This window comes from Saccostrea cucullata, unplaced genomic scaffold (assembly GCF_032062105.1).
Source record: "Saccostrea cucullata isolate Sc308-1 unplaced genomic scaffold, CSIRO_AGI_Scuc_v1 ctg339, whole genome shotgun sequence".
Lineage (NCBI taxonomy): Eukaryota > Metazoa > Mollusca > Bivalvia > Ostreida > Ostreidae > Saccostrea > Saccostrea cuccullata.
In genome coordinates, this window is record NW_026923439.1 from 12,478 (window position 1) to 28,353 (window position 15,876).

The 15,876-nt window shown below is 33.2% G+C and overlaps 1 protein-coding gene and 1 long non-coding RNA gene across 2 annotated transcripts; one reads left to right on the forward strand and one right to left on the reverse strand.

Annotated features, from left to right (window-relative positions):
• Window positions 1-189: 189 nt before the first annotated feature.
• LOC134264022 (nucleolar and spindle-associated protein 1-like) lies at window positions 190-11,426 on the forward strand. Its single transcript, XM_062746318.1, has 9 exons — window positions 190-352; window positions 3,603-3,671; window positions 3,854-4,159; window positions 4,356-4,497; window positions 6,088-6,198; window positions 7,370-7,572; window positions 7,926-8,154; window positions 9,313-9,517; window positions 11,012-11,426. The coding sequence occupies exons 1-9, from the start codon at window positions 269-271 to the stop codon at window positions 11,094-11,096; spliced, it is 1,434 nt and encodes a 477-aa protein (XP_062602302.1). The 5' UTR covers window positions 190-268; the 3' UTR covers window positions 11,097-11,426.
• Window positions 11,427-12,974: 1,548 nt separating this feature from the next.
• LOC134264023 (uncharacterized) lies at window positions 12,975-13,942 on the reverse strand. The gene is made up of 2 exons (XR_009991436.1): window positions 13,728-13,942; window positions 12,975-13,449 (listed from the first exon to the last, which is right to left on the reverse strand). It is a non-coding gene; the product is annotated as an uncharacterized LOC134264023 (long non-coding RNA).
• Between the last annotated feature and the right edge of the window lie 1,934 nt (window positions 13,943-15,876).

The window sequence follows — 15,876 nt, forward strand, 5'->3', positions numbered from 1 at the left end:
GTTCATATAACAATTCGGATAAAATTAATCTGGTTTTTCTTTAAATACTTATTGTTCTTTATAATATATTTTAAAAATTCTAATGATTTAAATATACAATATTTTTATGAAATTGTATAGAAAAAATTTGGGGGGAAAGCGAAACATTTAACGTACGTACTACTATCAAGAAACCTGTCAACCGACCAATGAAATTGCTGAATTCCATTTCAAAACAAGGCGGCCATTTCAACTTGCGGATAGTGTGCCTGTAAACACATTTTCAACGATGGATGCCAATAAATTAGAGAAAATGAAGTATAATGAACTTCAAAAATTGGCTAAGGAAAATGGAATCAAAGCCAACATGAAAGTAAGGATATAATCTCTTGTATTGGTGTAAGAAATTTGAGTTTACAATACATGGGAATGACACGACCCAAAACATGAAAACATGCAGCTGCAGAACTGTAGCTCCGAAAAATATATATTAACAGACCGAGGAGCTACAGTGCCACCCATTGAAAAAACTTATTGTGCACAAAAAGTGCACTGTTTCTCAATTTATTTCTCCATCCATGTTTTTAAAACGGTTCATCTCAGAATGTTACTATCCAGGTCCAGCACAATACCCCGATAAAGGTATATAGCTTGATAAAGCTATATAGCTTTATCAAGGTATTTTATGTAATGAAAATTCAAAAAAATTCTTTAAGAATTAATTACGGATAGTCATAGTTGTTTCTAAATTCACCCATGCATGTTTCAAACACAAACAAATCGGTATAAAAAAAACATTATTTTTCTTTCTTTTTATAAATGCTTGTAGACACACTGACAAAAACTTAGAACTCGACTTTCAGTATTTAATTTCAAAAGAATTTTGTTGAATTTTCATTACATAAAATACCTTGATCAAGGTATTTTAAATACCTTGATAAAGCTATATAGCTTTATCAAGCTATATACCTTTATCGGGGTATTATGCTAGACCTGCTAACCGTGCGTTCCTAACATATTCTTTCACTGTTTCCACAACAAAACATTCCTTATAAATGTTGTTAATACAGTGAATTGGGTCACGTCAGGGTGTTTCATTGATATTTTGTAAAGCTGTTCGATTTATATTTTATATATATGTATTGAAAGTACAAATAGTGAGTCGAACATCCAAAAACATTTTTGTATTCTAAGTAGCTATACACGGGAAAAATATTTACAACAGTACTTCTGCAAAGCCTAGCTTCACAGTTACAAATCATTTTCTCCATTTCCGGGTCATGTGACTTCATGGTCTTGTAATATGGTTCGTTTCTGGACACAGTTTTTATCATTTATGATGTTGAAATATTAAAAAAATCATGCAGCTTGGAAAAAAAGTAAATAGAAATATGTTTAAATTATTTCTAAAACAAAAGAAAACTAAACAAATTGCAATATGCAGAATTAAGAAAAATATATTGGATTAAATAATACAATTGAATCTATTTATTAAAAAAATGCATTTGAAGGGTAAACTCAGTTTTATTTCTTAGAAAAATACTTTCCAGTTAGAATACTTTTAATATTCAAAGTAAATACATGGTTGTTGCTTGGTTTTGTACATTGAGTTTTGGCAGTCTTCGAAATAACCTGGGTGCCCCATGCCCGTGACCTGGTTAATTTGCCATTGGGCATGTGAAAATTCTCAAATTACATGCCCGAAGGGCATGTGTGAATTTTCTTTTGATTCATGATGTTTACTTGCTATTTCTTCTGTTGTACCCCAGTTATTTGTGTAAACTTGCTATGTAATGTCTTAATCTGAATTGCAAGTCTACATTCGTCTTACGTTACATTATCGGTACAACCTGTCAAATAATTTTCAATTGTAATCATTAAAATGTGTAATATAACCGGGTTTTTTTCTTGGTGTTTCTTGCTAAATTACATAGCACAAAATGTTTATAGATACCACGTGCAGTGGACTGCTTTCATGATGATCATGATCCTATTAAATTCAGTTCAGCTATACTAATGACCACATGCGAGTCAAAAGTTGTGAACAAAAATGCATATGAAAATGGCAGACAGGCAGGCCAATGTTGATTTTTTAAAACTCTGGAAACAATTTTATCGAGAGAATTTAAAAAACAGAAACACTGTCCTTATAGTTTTTATAAAAACCTTATTTTTTGTTGCACAGTCATATCTCTGCTATATGAATGAATTTTGAGTAGGGCATGTACAAATTTCAATGGGCTGGGTTAAAATGACCCATATACATGCCCGAAGGGCATGTGCTGAAAAAGAATTGTTGTGAAGACTGTTTTGGCATGTTTCATATCACGAGATAACGTGAACTGAAATTGAAGAAACTACTACAGTTTGATTTATTAATGATTATAATTTTATTTGAGCAGTGATTATTATGATTGATTTTTAAACTAAAACTTAATGCATTTACCACACTTTCGAGCTCTTATTATTTATCTACAACTTTTATATCAGCCTTGCTGCAGCGAACAAAAAAGAAAGTAGCTCGTCACCAACGCAGAAACATCGCCGTCTTCAATGCATGTGTTTTAGAATTTCAATTGTCGGATGCTCTCTTACAGTTGATATTCAAAATTTTGTGATAAATTACAGTTAGAAAGACCAATTCTACATGACCAGTGTATCCATTAATTTTTTTGCGCTTAAATTTTTACAATATGGCATAAAATACCATGAGTGACCTGGAATTGGCGACTGCACTATAGCCCTCCTGGCCCTGAAATTGAGATAATTGAAAATTTTGTCTAGATTTATACTGACATTTTGCTTTGCAAGAGATAATTCGGTCCAACGCACTTCGTTCAGATGTCAACTACGACTACGAGAGTATATGATAGAGGAGTAAAGAATTTTTTGAAATTGAGGTAAGAATTAAGAAGAATCACTCCAGAACCATGCGCAACTTTTTGCAGTTTTTCCAGTGGATGGCACAGTCGCTGTAGCTCTACTGTCTGTCAATGTATTTTTTTCGGGGAGCTACAGTTCTGCAGTTAAAAAACGTTAAAATGGTGGATTAAACATTGAATTTGAAAAAGCCAGGGACTTAATTATGTCCCTAATAAAGCTTGATAAACAAGTAATAAAAAGGGTTTTCACAGGCAAGTGTATCTTTAGAAGTTAGAACCAAATTACGAATGAGTCACAATATCAGCCTTAAAGAAAAAAAATTGCGATTATGTCCTCTTTACATGTACATTTCTTGGAATTGGTACATGTACAAAAATGTAAAAAGTTACAATTTCGCAGAAAGACATAGTGTAAATGTACAATTCTTCAAATTTGTACATTTACAGTTGAAAAGTCGATAGCCTTGGATAAAAGATTTTGATGGTGGTGTAAATATGTTGTCGTTGTGACCGTACGATGGCCAATATAATTACAAGGTGTATAATGTTATCTTTCCTACATGTACATTTCTTGAAATTTGTATAACAAAAATAAAGGAATTTAAGTGTTGTAAGGTAGGTGCTGCAAGTGTACGCAAGTCATAGAGGAAGGGATTGTTTCTGCAGCATATTTTATTTCATCCCAAACTACTTTTGATATCAATCACTTCTTCAATTAAATTCTTTATTTTTTATTTGCAGTTAGATAAATTAAGGAAAGCTTTATCAGATCATTTCAAGACAAAGACAGAGAATGTGGAAAAGCCCCAGGTATGCAACTGTATGCAATCATACTCTTAACTAAGTGATAAGCAAAAACACAAAAAAGTTGAAGTCTTTATACATATTAGGCGTGAAATTTCATGCCATAGAAATTGTTTCTCAAACCAATAAACAAGAGTATGTATTTAAATGTCAGAATCACAAAGGATGCTTTCTTTGTTATCTTTTAGTTAGAAAATACTGCCACACCAAAATCTACAGTAGGGAAGACCCCAAAGACTCCAACCACAACCAAGACCCCTACCACAGCGAGGACCCCTAATGTTGTGAAGACACCTAATGTTGTGAAGACACCTAATGCTGTGAAGGTTGTCCCTGCAGGTAGAAAACTGAAAGATGTGAAGACTTCTACAACTATGAGTTCACCAAAACCTGCTCCAAAAGCCTCTGAAGCCAAAAAAATTCAGTCCAACACCACATCCTCTAAGTCAGGGTTTCACCAGAAAAGATCAATACCAGAAGAGCCAACTCCAGAGGTAACTAATTCTGTGTTTCTTCAAAATAAGGGAAACTTAAGTTACTATTTACATTATTCTATTACAAAATCTTTTTTGACATATGTTCTACCTTAATATCTGCCAGATATATTGAAAGGTTTCAGATGAAATATCTCAAAAAAAAATTATCAACTTATTTTCAATGTCTTATGCAATTATTTTTATAATTTTAAAGCCACCAACAAAGAGGAGAAGGTCTACTTTTGAGAAAGTCCCCACTCCTGAGTTACACTCTGACAAGGCCCCCGAGGTAGAACACACCAGAAGGAGTACATACATTGTCAAGACACCGCGGTCAGAGAAAAAGACAGTCAAAGGTAGGAAAGAGTTACCTGGTAACTAATTCCATTAAAAAAACCATTTATAATTTTACTATACAATGTACGTGTAGCAATGAAAGGTAAGCATTAGCTTAATTTCCTTTTAACAGTATGAATTATAACATGGTACTGACAGTTCACTTGATGTTGTCGTGTTATAATAATGAAAAATTCTTTCAAAACTAAACTCCTCCTACAGGTTTTACTGGATTTCAATAATACATACTAAGATACATCTTTATTATAAGTACACAACTAGAGCTACAGTCTAGTCAGACTTCTACTAAATATCCGTTTTACATATCTTAAATTCTCTGCATCATTATGACTCTTTGGGTGATGATTAAGGGAGTAACAGTATATTTTTGAGTAAATTTTACAGAAATTTGTTAATGAAACACTGCATGGTATACTGTGATTCAATAAACCGATACATTGACAAAGATAATACATGTATGTGTTGGGATGTAAATTTGTGGATAAGGTTGAACAAAAATAATACAAGAAACAATACCCGTAGTGAGCAATTAAAGGAAACGTTGGGTCTAAAAAAACTTTTTGATATTTCATTCATTGAATGGTCAATAATGAATTTTACCTGTTACTGCCATTTGTTTTAACTTAATTATAAAGTAATAAGACATCAAAGTTATGAGTAAACTGGCTGCTGGAGGCTGCCATGTTGAGAGATAAAGTTATCGCGCTTGCTAAATGTTTCCCACAATCCTCACTTTTATGACGTATTGCAGGCCATTTGGCTCTAAATGTAAACACTATCATGTCGGAATCAAGTTGTGAAAATGTGCCAATTAAGTGTGTGCAGTTTAATTTTGGATCGAATATTTTATAGTAAATATAATTTCACATTCCTATGCTTCTAGTGTTTCAGAATTCAGGAAAATAAAAGAAGGAATTAATAATAAAAAGCCATAAACTGGTCGGATTTAACTTTAATTAAAAACTTAGCTGCAAAGGTTGTATTATTTTACATGATTTTAATTAAAACTTTTTAAAGTTCTAATGTGTCAAAAAAGGATGTTAATTTAATTCCTATAAATTAACAATTGCTTAAATTAGCTTATTTCTGAAAGAAGGAATTTTATTTTTCTGCAGTCATAAACACATTGACTCTAGCCATCTGGCATTTAATCTGTCTGCTCTACGTCAGCAGCGGCGATGATAAGGTTTTCCCCATGCTGCTCCAATTAAGCTATTAAAATCCAATTTAACTGCTGTTATCAGCAGTGCAGTGTTGTTAGATGCAGCTTTTCTTTTTATATGAGAGGTACAGTTTTATATATAAAAATTTAAATTCTGACCAAACGTTCCCTTTAAGAAGCTGTTGCGTAAATTGAAGATTTTATAACACCTGGATCTGTAGCTCTCTGTTTTGTCTGTCCGAATTTTCTCAAGAAGAGAGCTACATTTCTGCAGTTACTTATTTTCTAGAACAAAGTTTTGTAAGACATGGGTTTGGAGGTTGAATGAATGTAGTGTGCCCATTTCATTAATTGAAAATTCCTTCCTGAAAATCTAATGAGTAATGATTAATATATTTTAACTTTATCTGCATTTTGTTCTTTGAAGAAATGAAGACACCAAAAGAGACTGAGACTAAAACCCAGATTCCCAGATTTGCAGCTTTTCTTGCCAAGAGGAAACAAGAAGCAGAAAAAGACTCCAAGCCAGTGACCCCAGGTACATTGAATTTGATCCTATAGTACAAACTCTAACCCTAGAGTTGGGGTCTCACAGTCAGAGGGGGGAGTTTTATACCCACATAATTGACAATTTATGGACATACATTTCTTGCTCTGTCCATCTTCACAAAAACTAACCTTGCCTATAACCTTTGAATGGCTGAGTTCTTTTATTTTTGTGAAAGTTATTACTAAATATGCAAAAAATTGATTTTTTTGCAATTTGCTCATCCATTTGTACATCATCTCAGTGTATCCCATAAAGACTTTTGATGTTGATGTAATTTGCATTTGTTATGCCATCATCTTTTGTCTAAAAGTTAAATTTTATCATTGATGTTCATACAGAGTTTCCGAAAACTATCGGTCCTACCGGCAAAACCGATAGAAAATCGAAATGTCCGATAAAATTCGCTAGAGTATCGATCCGTGTGACCGATTGTGATGAGGGCTTGTCCTGATTAATTTATTGTATTCTAATCTATTGCAATATCTTCATAAATGAAAATTTCAATGCAGCAAGCTCCTATTCTTCGTAAATATCCATAATCTTATCCATTTTGCAGTTCTACTTGACTTATTTACTAACAAAAACTATCGTTTTTTCCTAATCCGAATTTCCTCCATTCCTCTGTTGGTAAACACATGCAGTATATAGGTGATGATGTGCAATGCCCTCTGAAAAAACGTAATGATAATTTAGAATTAATTTTTACTTTGAATTTCTTTCATAACTGCTATTTATATATTATTCAATTTTACAAGTGAGAATTAAACTTTAAATTTCAAAAAGAATTCTACAAATCTTGAGAAGTTTTCTTTTTCAAGAATTAACTTTTTTTTATAATATTAATTAGTTGTTTCTTTTCCTCTAACATTTACTTGGGTCTAGTGACTTCATTGCTGCCACAAGCCTGTGTGAGCTGGTGCCATGCTTGAATTAATTATAGTTGCAAAACCCTGGTATCACAATCATGTTTGTCCACAATTTTTTTTACATATTCAATGCCATTTTCTTTGAATTACATCTGACATGAAATATACACTGTGTATTTTAAAATTTATTCGGACTGATAGAATATGCTTCGGACTGGTAGAACACATTAAGTCATCAGTCCAAATGACTGATAGAAATATTTGGTTTTCGGAAACTCTGTTCATACTTGTAGGGAAAAATAAAGACTGGAAGAAAATTCATGAAAGAAATTTTGAGAAGATGGAATCCATAGATGACTACCTTGAAAAGAAAAGAAAAAGAAATGAAAACTATGCCGATTCTGTGAAGAAGACTAAACAGATCCTGAATGACACATTAGCTATGGTGAATAAACTGAAGAGCTACAAAACCCCAACAGCAACTGTGGATGAAAAGGTTTGTTTAAATTAATCCTGTCTGGGAGTAAAACTATTGTTTGAAAGGCCAATACTTGTCAGAGAATAATCCTGAAGTACATGTATAGCATACAGTTACATACACTGCTTTAACTAAAATTAAATACAATTTCAAATCTTCAATTTTAAAAATTACCAAAGAAATTTTAAACAATGTAATATAGTGAAGATGCAATCAGTGTTTTTGTTTATAAATTTGTAGATAATACTGTTATTCTATTCTGATATAAATAAATTCACAGTAAGGTATTATTTGCATTGACTCTTACCGAGGCAGTTAAAGTAATAATAAGTGAGAGTCTCACAAGTTTGAATGCTGATTTTTTTTTTCAGAAAAAGAAATTTATCACCAAAACACCCAATGCAGAACCCTTTAAGCCAAGTGTCCTTTCAACCAAGGAGATGAACCTGAACTTCTCAGAAAGTAGGAAGTCACCCAGAACAAGTTCAGCTACCAAGTCGTTCAAACCCACAGTATTCTCCACAAAGAACATGAACCTGAACTTTTCATCTCCCACTCCCTCCAGGAAGTCTGCTTCTTCAGCATTTAACAAATCAAAGAGTAAGCTTTATTGAAAAATACACTCAGTTGCATGTTACAGTAACAGGCCCAGGAAGCATAATGTTCTAATAGCAAGCAGCATTGCTCGTCACTGCAACATGGTAAATCAATGCCAGGGTGAAGAGAAAACATTTTTGATTAAAATTCCCTCAGTTCAAACTTCAATTTGGTTATACGTGTACAATATACATACCACACAGTGACATTAGAGTCTGTAGGTAGCAAATGGCATGAGCGGTTTAACAAGCCTGGTCTAAATTAAAACTGGGTAAGTGTCTGCGATTGCCCTAACGGTTGCTCCATCAACATATTAAGTCTTAGCACAATATATCAGGATGATATTATCAACTCTTTACCGTATATATTCACCTATAAGTCGAATTTTTGGGAGTTAAACTTTACTTCAAAACTCTATGTCTGACTTATAGCTTATAAGCGAGTTATAAAAAGACGGGTATTTTAGAAGCTTAATCACTCAAATGTAAGCTTCAAAAATACAACTGACTTATAGGCAGACCGACTTAAAAGCGAGTATATGTGGTAGCTCACTTGAGCCTAAGGCTTCTTATCAAGAACAACAAAGCCATGATCATTCCTATTTATATGGAACATTCTTAAGTTGAGTTAGTTCAAATTTGTTCATATAATATCCTCTGGGTAGAAAAGGCCACAATTGAAGGTCATCAGGTCAAAATAAGAAATTCATATCTTATATAAATGGTTTCCTGGGGATAATGAATTTCTTTTGGAGGTTATGCAATAAAATTTCAATATGAAACACTCCTATTAGTTTCAAGTTTAAAGGCCAAAAACCAAGATCAGATATTTCTATACTGCACACACATACTAGTATTTCAGGAGATAACTTTCGTTCTGAGTTTTTCCACTGCACATGATTATAGCAATGAATCTTAAGGCCATGAATTTTTTTTTTACTAAAAAAAAAAGCCAAAGGTCAAAGACTAAAAGACCGAAGTTGACTTTTATTCTTTCTCCATCTGCTTTTTTCTTCATTTTATTCACCCATTTTATTTTTCCTTCAATGGTGGACATATTTTCTCTAAATTACCTTGTTTGAATTTAATTACATACATGTACTAAAATTAAAGATTGTTGGTAAGGTAGAAAATTAACTTTTGTAATTTTTTTTTTTTTCAGCTACACCATTCAAATTCAATGCCTCACTTAACAACACTTTAAATGGTTCCATGTCAGCCAAGAGACCGACCTTTGATCTTCAGGCTAGTCTAGCACGTCCAATGACCTGGAAGGCTCATAAAGGGAAGCTGAAACCTTTCAACAGTCAGGCTGCATTCAACAAATCCAACACCAGCAGTGTCAAAACCCCTAACACACAAACACGGTATGAGGATTTTTTATCCAAATTGAAATCTAAATGTACATGAAACAATATATCTGTCTTAGTATTTTTGCCTTGACTTTCCTTGTCACCTCATTTTCCTTGAGTTGCATTCAGCTAAGTTTAAATAGAGAAAATTTGTTCAAGATGTCAAATTTTATTCCAATTTTTAGCTCGAAAGCTCAAGTAAGCTTTTCTGATCACTTGTTGTCCTTCATCCTTTGGTCCGTCTGTGAACTTTTCACATTTTCGACTTTTTCTCAAGAACCAATGGCCCAATTTTAACCAAATTTAGCAGAAAGGGGAAGCATCCTGGGTTGATGGGGAGTTTAGATTGTAAAATGAAGGGCAGTCTCCTTACAAGGGGAGATAATCAAGAAAAGACAAAAATAGGAGGGGGTCATTAAAAAATCTTCTTTTCAAGAACCACTGGGCCAGAAAGGCTGAAACTTATGTGGAAGCATCCTGGGGTAGTGTAAATTTTAAATTATAAAAATCATTACCCCAGGGGTAGGGCGGGGCCACAACAGGGAATCCAAGTTTTACGTAGAATTTATATAGGAAAAACCTTCTTCTCAAAAACCAATGGGCCATAAAAGCTGAAACTCATGTGGATCCAAAGCATCCTGGGGTAGTGTAGATTCTAAATTGTTAAAATCATGACCCTTGGGGGTAGGGCGGGCCACAATAGGGAATCTAAGTTTTGCATAGAAATATATAGGAAAAATCTGTAGAAATCTTCTCAAGAACCTATGAGCCATAAAAGATGAAACTTATGCAGAAGCATCCTGGGGTAGTGTAGATTCTAAAGTGTTAAAATCATGACAGGGGAAGGGGGCACAGTAGTGTTTCAAGGGGGGAAATCTGGTAAAGAAAGGCATCAAAATTACTGAGGTGAGCAATGTGTTCCATGGGACTCTTGGGGGTTTTTTTTTGTTTTTTTTTTTTTTTTGTTTTTTGTTTTTTTTTTTTTTTGTTTTTTTTTTTTTTTTAATATTTTGCCATTCTCACCAGTAGGAGAATTTGCAATGGGACAAATTAAACAGACAAAGTTATTTTGAGCTCAGCTGTGTGGGGTGGGGGTTGGGGTATTAAACTCAAACAAAATAATTTGTGTGATCATGGTGATTGGTGAAAAAAAACAAAGCAAAAATGAATCTATGCAACATTCTCTTTATTTTCTATCTTGGCCTTTTGAAGTACATTGATCCCTTTATAATTTCTTCATTACTTTGTTCTTTCCGTGATATTTTCCATAATAAATGGTTTTTATTAAACGGTTAAACCAATATCCTAAGAATCCTTAGTTAGATATCATAGTCTTCACATTTTATTAAGAAGTAAGCTGTGAAAGTACTTGTATACAAAGGAGATGTGAAATCAACTGGGTTTTTAATTCAAACCATATAATGTATATATTACCGTTATGCATCATGTAATTTAAAAAATATGAGTAGGTAATTTCTAATGTAAATTTATTTTATTTTTGGCTTTTAGGGATGACAGAAGGAAAGAACAAACAGCCAAAAGATCAAGTGCTAAATTCCACACTGCCATGGAAAGAAGAGGGATCAAGTCATAACTTTATAAACAGGCGACAAAATGTCCCCCTAGTCTCTGACATTTTATACATCAAATCATCACTGAATTCACCGGCAGGCTGTCTAAAATTAATTGTATGTTAAACATCATCTGAAAATTCAAAGCCTATTATTGGGAGAGGAATTTCAAAGAAATGAGTTTATTCCCTTTGAATAAAAAGCTAACATACCGGTATGCGAGTATACCATATAAAATTCTTAAAAGCCCCAATGTGTCTTTTCCTATGAAATATATATTAGTTGCTTATAAATCTAGCAAAGTAGAATATATATATGTATATTTTTTATAGAGATATGTTAATTTTTTCTGTCTTAAACAGGAATTTCTTCAAAATCTTGCCATATGATGTTTGATTTAATTTTGGACAGCCTATCATTTTCAATTGTGTGTGAATTTTCATCTCGAGATTTCGATCTCAAACATCTTTTTCTCTGTGACTTTCTTCACTTCCTTCATTCTTTCAGTTCATGTTTAGAATACAAATGCACTTCTGAACAATTCTAGATTTTTTGTAAATATTGTACCATATCTGTAGGAATATGTATATTTTTAGTACATTTGTATTATCAAATGGCAGCATTGTTCATAAAGTTTTTCCCCCATTTTAATAGTGATAAGACTGTAAGGCATATTTCATGTAAAACAGCTGAAATGAGAGACATCTATCAATTACTGTTAATATAAGTACTCAGTACTAAGGACACTTTCACCTCAGGTCAGGATTTAATACGGTACATTTGCTGCTAAGATATAAGCAAGCCCTTAACTTTTGCAGCTACAAGTGATCCATGTTGGTAGAATATCTCTTCACTCCTGTATTTGAATGTGTATCATATTGTATCTATTTGCTGTAAATATTGTATCTGTCTGCATGTATCCCTTGATGTTTAAGACTGCATTCTGCTCACATTATGAAATCAGGTTTATTTAACTTCTGTTTATTGCTGTTGTAATGTATGTAATATCATCCTGAAAAGTGAACTTTACCAGTATTATCCCACAAATAATACAATGTATGTCATGTCTGAGTTAGTTCTGCTGGTATTTCATCATCAAAAGTTGTACATTTTTCCCCAGTAAGCATATACATGTATATTTGTATTGCATCATTTTCCCCCTCAATTCTGTAGGCTGTATTTAAAAAAACATAAATGTTCATTATACATTGTATCATAGCATCTTAACTTTTCTTGAAATTTATTTTTAGCAACTTTTTTTTATATTTTGTTTTATATCATACACATAATTTGATTTTTAAATGCAAATCAGATTTTACTTCGTCTGTTAAAAGAGTCAGTATTTTATAGTAGAAATAAAATATCTAAACTAGAAATCTAGCTATACATCTAGCTTATTTATTCTTGTGTTATCTCCAACCCATAGGTACAATGCATCTCAAACAGAGACAACAGATATTCTAATGGAACCGGCAAAACTTTATTCATTTTTAAAGTGTAGTTATAATTTAATGACATATTTAGGGATGCATATACCAAAGTGCAGGCACCCGAAGATTTTTCAATTATAATGATTGTATGCAAAATTGTCCCCTCCCGCACACATTACAGGATAAAACAACATTCCAGATTTCCACTGTATGACAAGATTCTTGAATATACAATATCTGTATTTTACTGTAAAAATATGTAATTCTTGGGCTTTATTTTAAACTTTTAAAAAAGTTGCAGGTGCCTGTAATCAGGGGTAGCATAAGACTGTTACTTTATTAGTACAAGATAACTTATAAAAATATTGTAGACAAATGGCCTGTCAGATAATCCTAGGACTGATGCATACACCTAGCCTGGCCTTGGATGAGTTATTTGATGTACCTTTTGGCCTATAGCATGAAAACAAGTTGAGTGTGTAAATTTTTATATGGCAGGTGTCATCTGCTTGTCAATTAATACACATTCTAGAATCCTTTTAAATTACAAATGATTTCATCCAGTACATGCATCTCGTATGAGTCTCTGGTTTGCAACCATTATGCAATACATTCCATATTGAGTTTAGATAGTTCTATAGATATATTTTTTTAAATAATAATAATAAAAGTAAGCATCCTTTCAAATAAAACCGTCACAGTCTATAACACGAGGAAAAAATTAGCACATTGATTTTCCAGTCACCATATTTTGAGAGCACGTCAAGGGTAATTTCACACCACGGTCCAGCAAGTTTATCAGTTCTGCACAGCTTTGACAACAGGCAGCACACGGGCTTAGGAGACAATAAAATAACGCACAGATCAGTCCAATCGGCCATCCAAACACGATCAGAATCACGGCCCACATGACACTCCACAGTAATCCACAGTCACCCATCGCACACTGTAAAAAGAGGACTTCCTTATCTTGTTATTTACTAACTGAACCCATTACTATCGGCAAAAACAACAGTTGTGCTTAGTGCTAAAGGATTTAAAAGTATTTACGTTTTACATCAATTTCAAATCTGAGAGAAAGTAACTGCAGAAGATACTGTCACAATAGTTTAAACATGTACATTGTACAGTCACTTAGTCAGGCCATTGTAGTTGAACAGTGTGTTGAACTGTTGACTAATCTGCACAAGTTATTACAGTAAAGCCTCGAAACACAATACGAACCTCTGATTTGCTTAAGCAGGACAAAAACTGGAAGCTCTCATGTGTATTCCATTATCTCGTCAGGTTACAGAAACGTCCTATTTGTCACAGGCGTCGGCGCACCTCAGCTCCGTTTTTGGTCGAGTTCTTTTTCGTTGTTGACACTTACAACGGGAAATAACTCTAGAAACTACACTGAATCGACAGGTGGATCTTGCGAAGAACAAGGGCGAATAAAATATCGGATCTGCCTACTAACACAATTTAACCTTGCATAATCTTATTTTTGACATATCAAAATCGTCGTATATGTCAAGTTTACATGTATCCACGTCCGATTCGAATCCTCTCAATATCGCTTGGCAAGTGTCCGATTCGAATCCCATTGTTTCCCCCAGTGTCCACAGCCAATTCGGATACCATCATTCACTGTTTTTAACATTTCACCGTATTTTACTTTATGTTCCAAAATACTTTTTAAATCATTGCTCCCAAGTTTTTATTCTCACATCTTTAAAGATTTGAATATAAAATAGACGGCTTGTCTTGCTTACATACACCCCCAGATGTCTTGCAAAAATCACGATTTTGTGAAAATTTAGTGATATACATTAATCAGGTAAGCATTTCGGTCTATAAGTCCCCTTCCTTATAAACTTCCAAAGAAGATGGGTGAACCAGGATGCCTATCTTTTATAAATCATATTTAATGTGTGATTAAGTATAAAAGTAAAGCTCTCAATATTATAATGCATGAAATCATGTAATTTTTTTTTATTATTTTTTTCCGAAATAAGGAAACTGGGAGATAAGCCGAGCCCTATGCCTACATGTTAATGAAAGATAAAATATTAACAAATCTGTTTTTCACAAATTCATTTTTTGATGAATTTATGTAATTCTTATTAACATTTGCATACATTGCTAATGCCTTGATTAACCCAACAAAATGGCAGGAGGCTCAATTAATTTTCACAATATCTACATTTTAAAAGAAGAGTGGGTCATCCTACTTTTTTTTTTAGAACGAATGACGAAAGGCAATTTTTTTTTCTTTTTTACTTTAAGAGTCTTGCAAAAATGTGGTACGAAGATCCTATCTACATAAAAAATTAAGTTAACTCAATAACTTACTTATGGACTGGTTATATGAAATACAAGTCCAAATACGCCTGCTAATTGTGGAGAACTGTATATGCTTTCTAAGTTACTATGAATGTGTGACTGAGTGACCTAGTGGTTTGCAAGAGGCTCTTAAAACGGACATTCTATATAAATATAAAGAGGAAAGTGTTCGAATCACATTGTAGTTTTGGGGGAGGTGTTTCTTTAATATTAATTTGCACAGCTGCAAAAGGGGCGTGGGCCCCCTCCGAATTATTTTCCAGTTTAGCAGTAAGTTTTCTCAGATGTCAACATCAATCATATCAGACCATTTTATTGCCTAGTATCATAAATCATTATTCCATGCGCGGATCTACAGGAGGGAGGGGGGGGGGGGGAGGGAGGTCCGGACCCCTGGAATTTGTTGTCAAGAAATGTCTGGGTTGGAAATTTTTTTTGACTGGGGTGGACCCCCCTGGAAAAAATTCCTGGATCGGCGCCTGATTATTCAAACATTATTTTGATAACCTAGTTCTGAAAATATATTTTAAGAAGAATAAAACGTACGTTGATTTTACTACTGACAAATAACTTCTGTGGGAGATATCACAGGCACCTGAAGTATGGATAATACCCCTAAAAATATAAAATTTCCCCGTCAAACACATCTATATGTCGTTATATGCAAGCAGATTGTACTTATCTCAATTTTAAAGAATGGCCCTATTCGGTATAATAAAAATATTTGACGGGGAAATTTTATATTTTTGAGATATTTTACACTCTTACATTTTTTTTTCATTAAAAAAAGGGGGGTCACTTCAGGTGCCTGTGGGAGATATCGGAGATTACATCTCGGTATTGGTACTTTTGCGGAATACATGTACTCTTAGATTTCTATTACATATTTACTGATTTGCTTTAGGAAGTTATTAATATAGTTTGTTAATATCATGAAAAACATACATGTATTACAAAAACGAAGTATTCGTTATTTAGCAGTCTCAACCGCTATTTCTTAAGTATTTTTAACTTCCTTATTTTGAACCATTACAAAATTATTTTG

Coding starts and splice junctions, on each gene's coding strand:
- LOC134264022 (XM_062746318.1), top strand. CDS start 269: ATGGATGCCAATAAATTAGAGAAAATGAAGTATAATGAACTTCAAAAA. Junction 3,672..3,853: donor AGAATGTGGAAAAGCCCCAG/GTATGCAACTGT, acceptor GTTATCTTTTAG/TTAGAAAATACTGCCACACC. Junction 7,573..7,925: donor CAGCAACTGTGGATGAAAAG/GTTTGTTTAAAT, acceptor TTTTTTTTTCAG/AAAAAGAAATTTATCACCAA.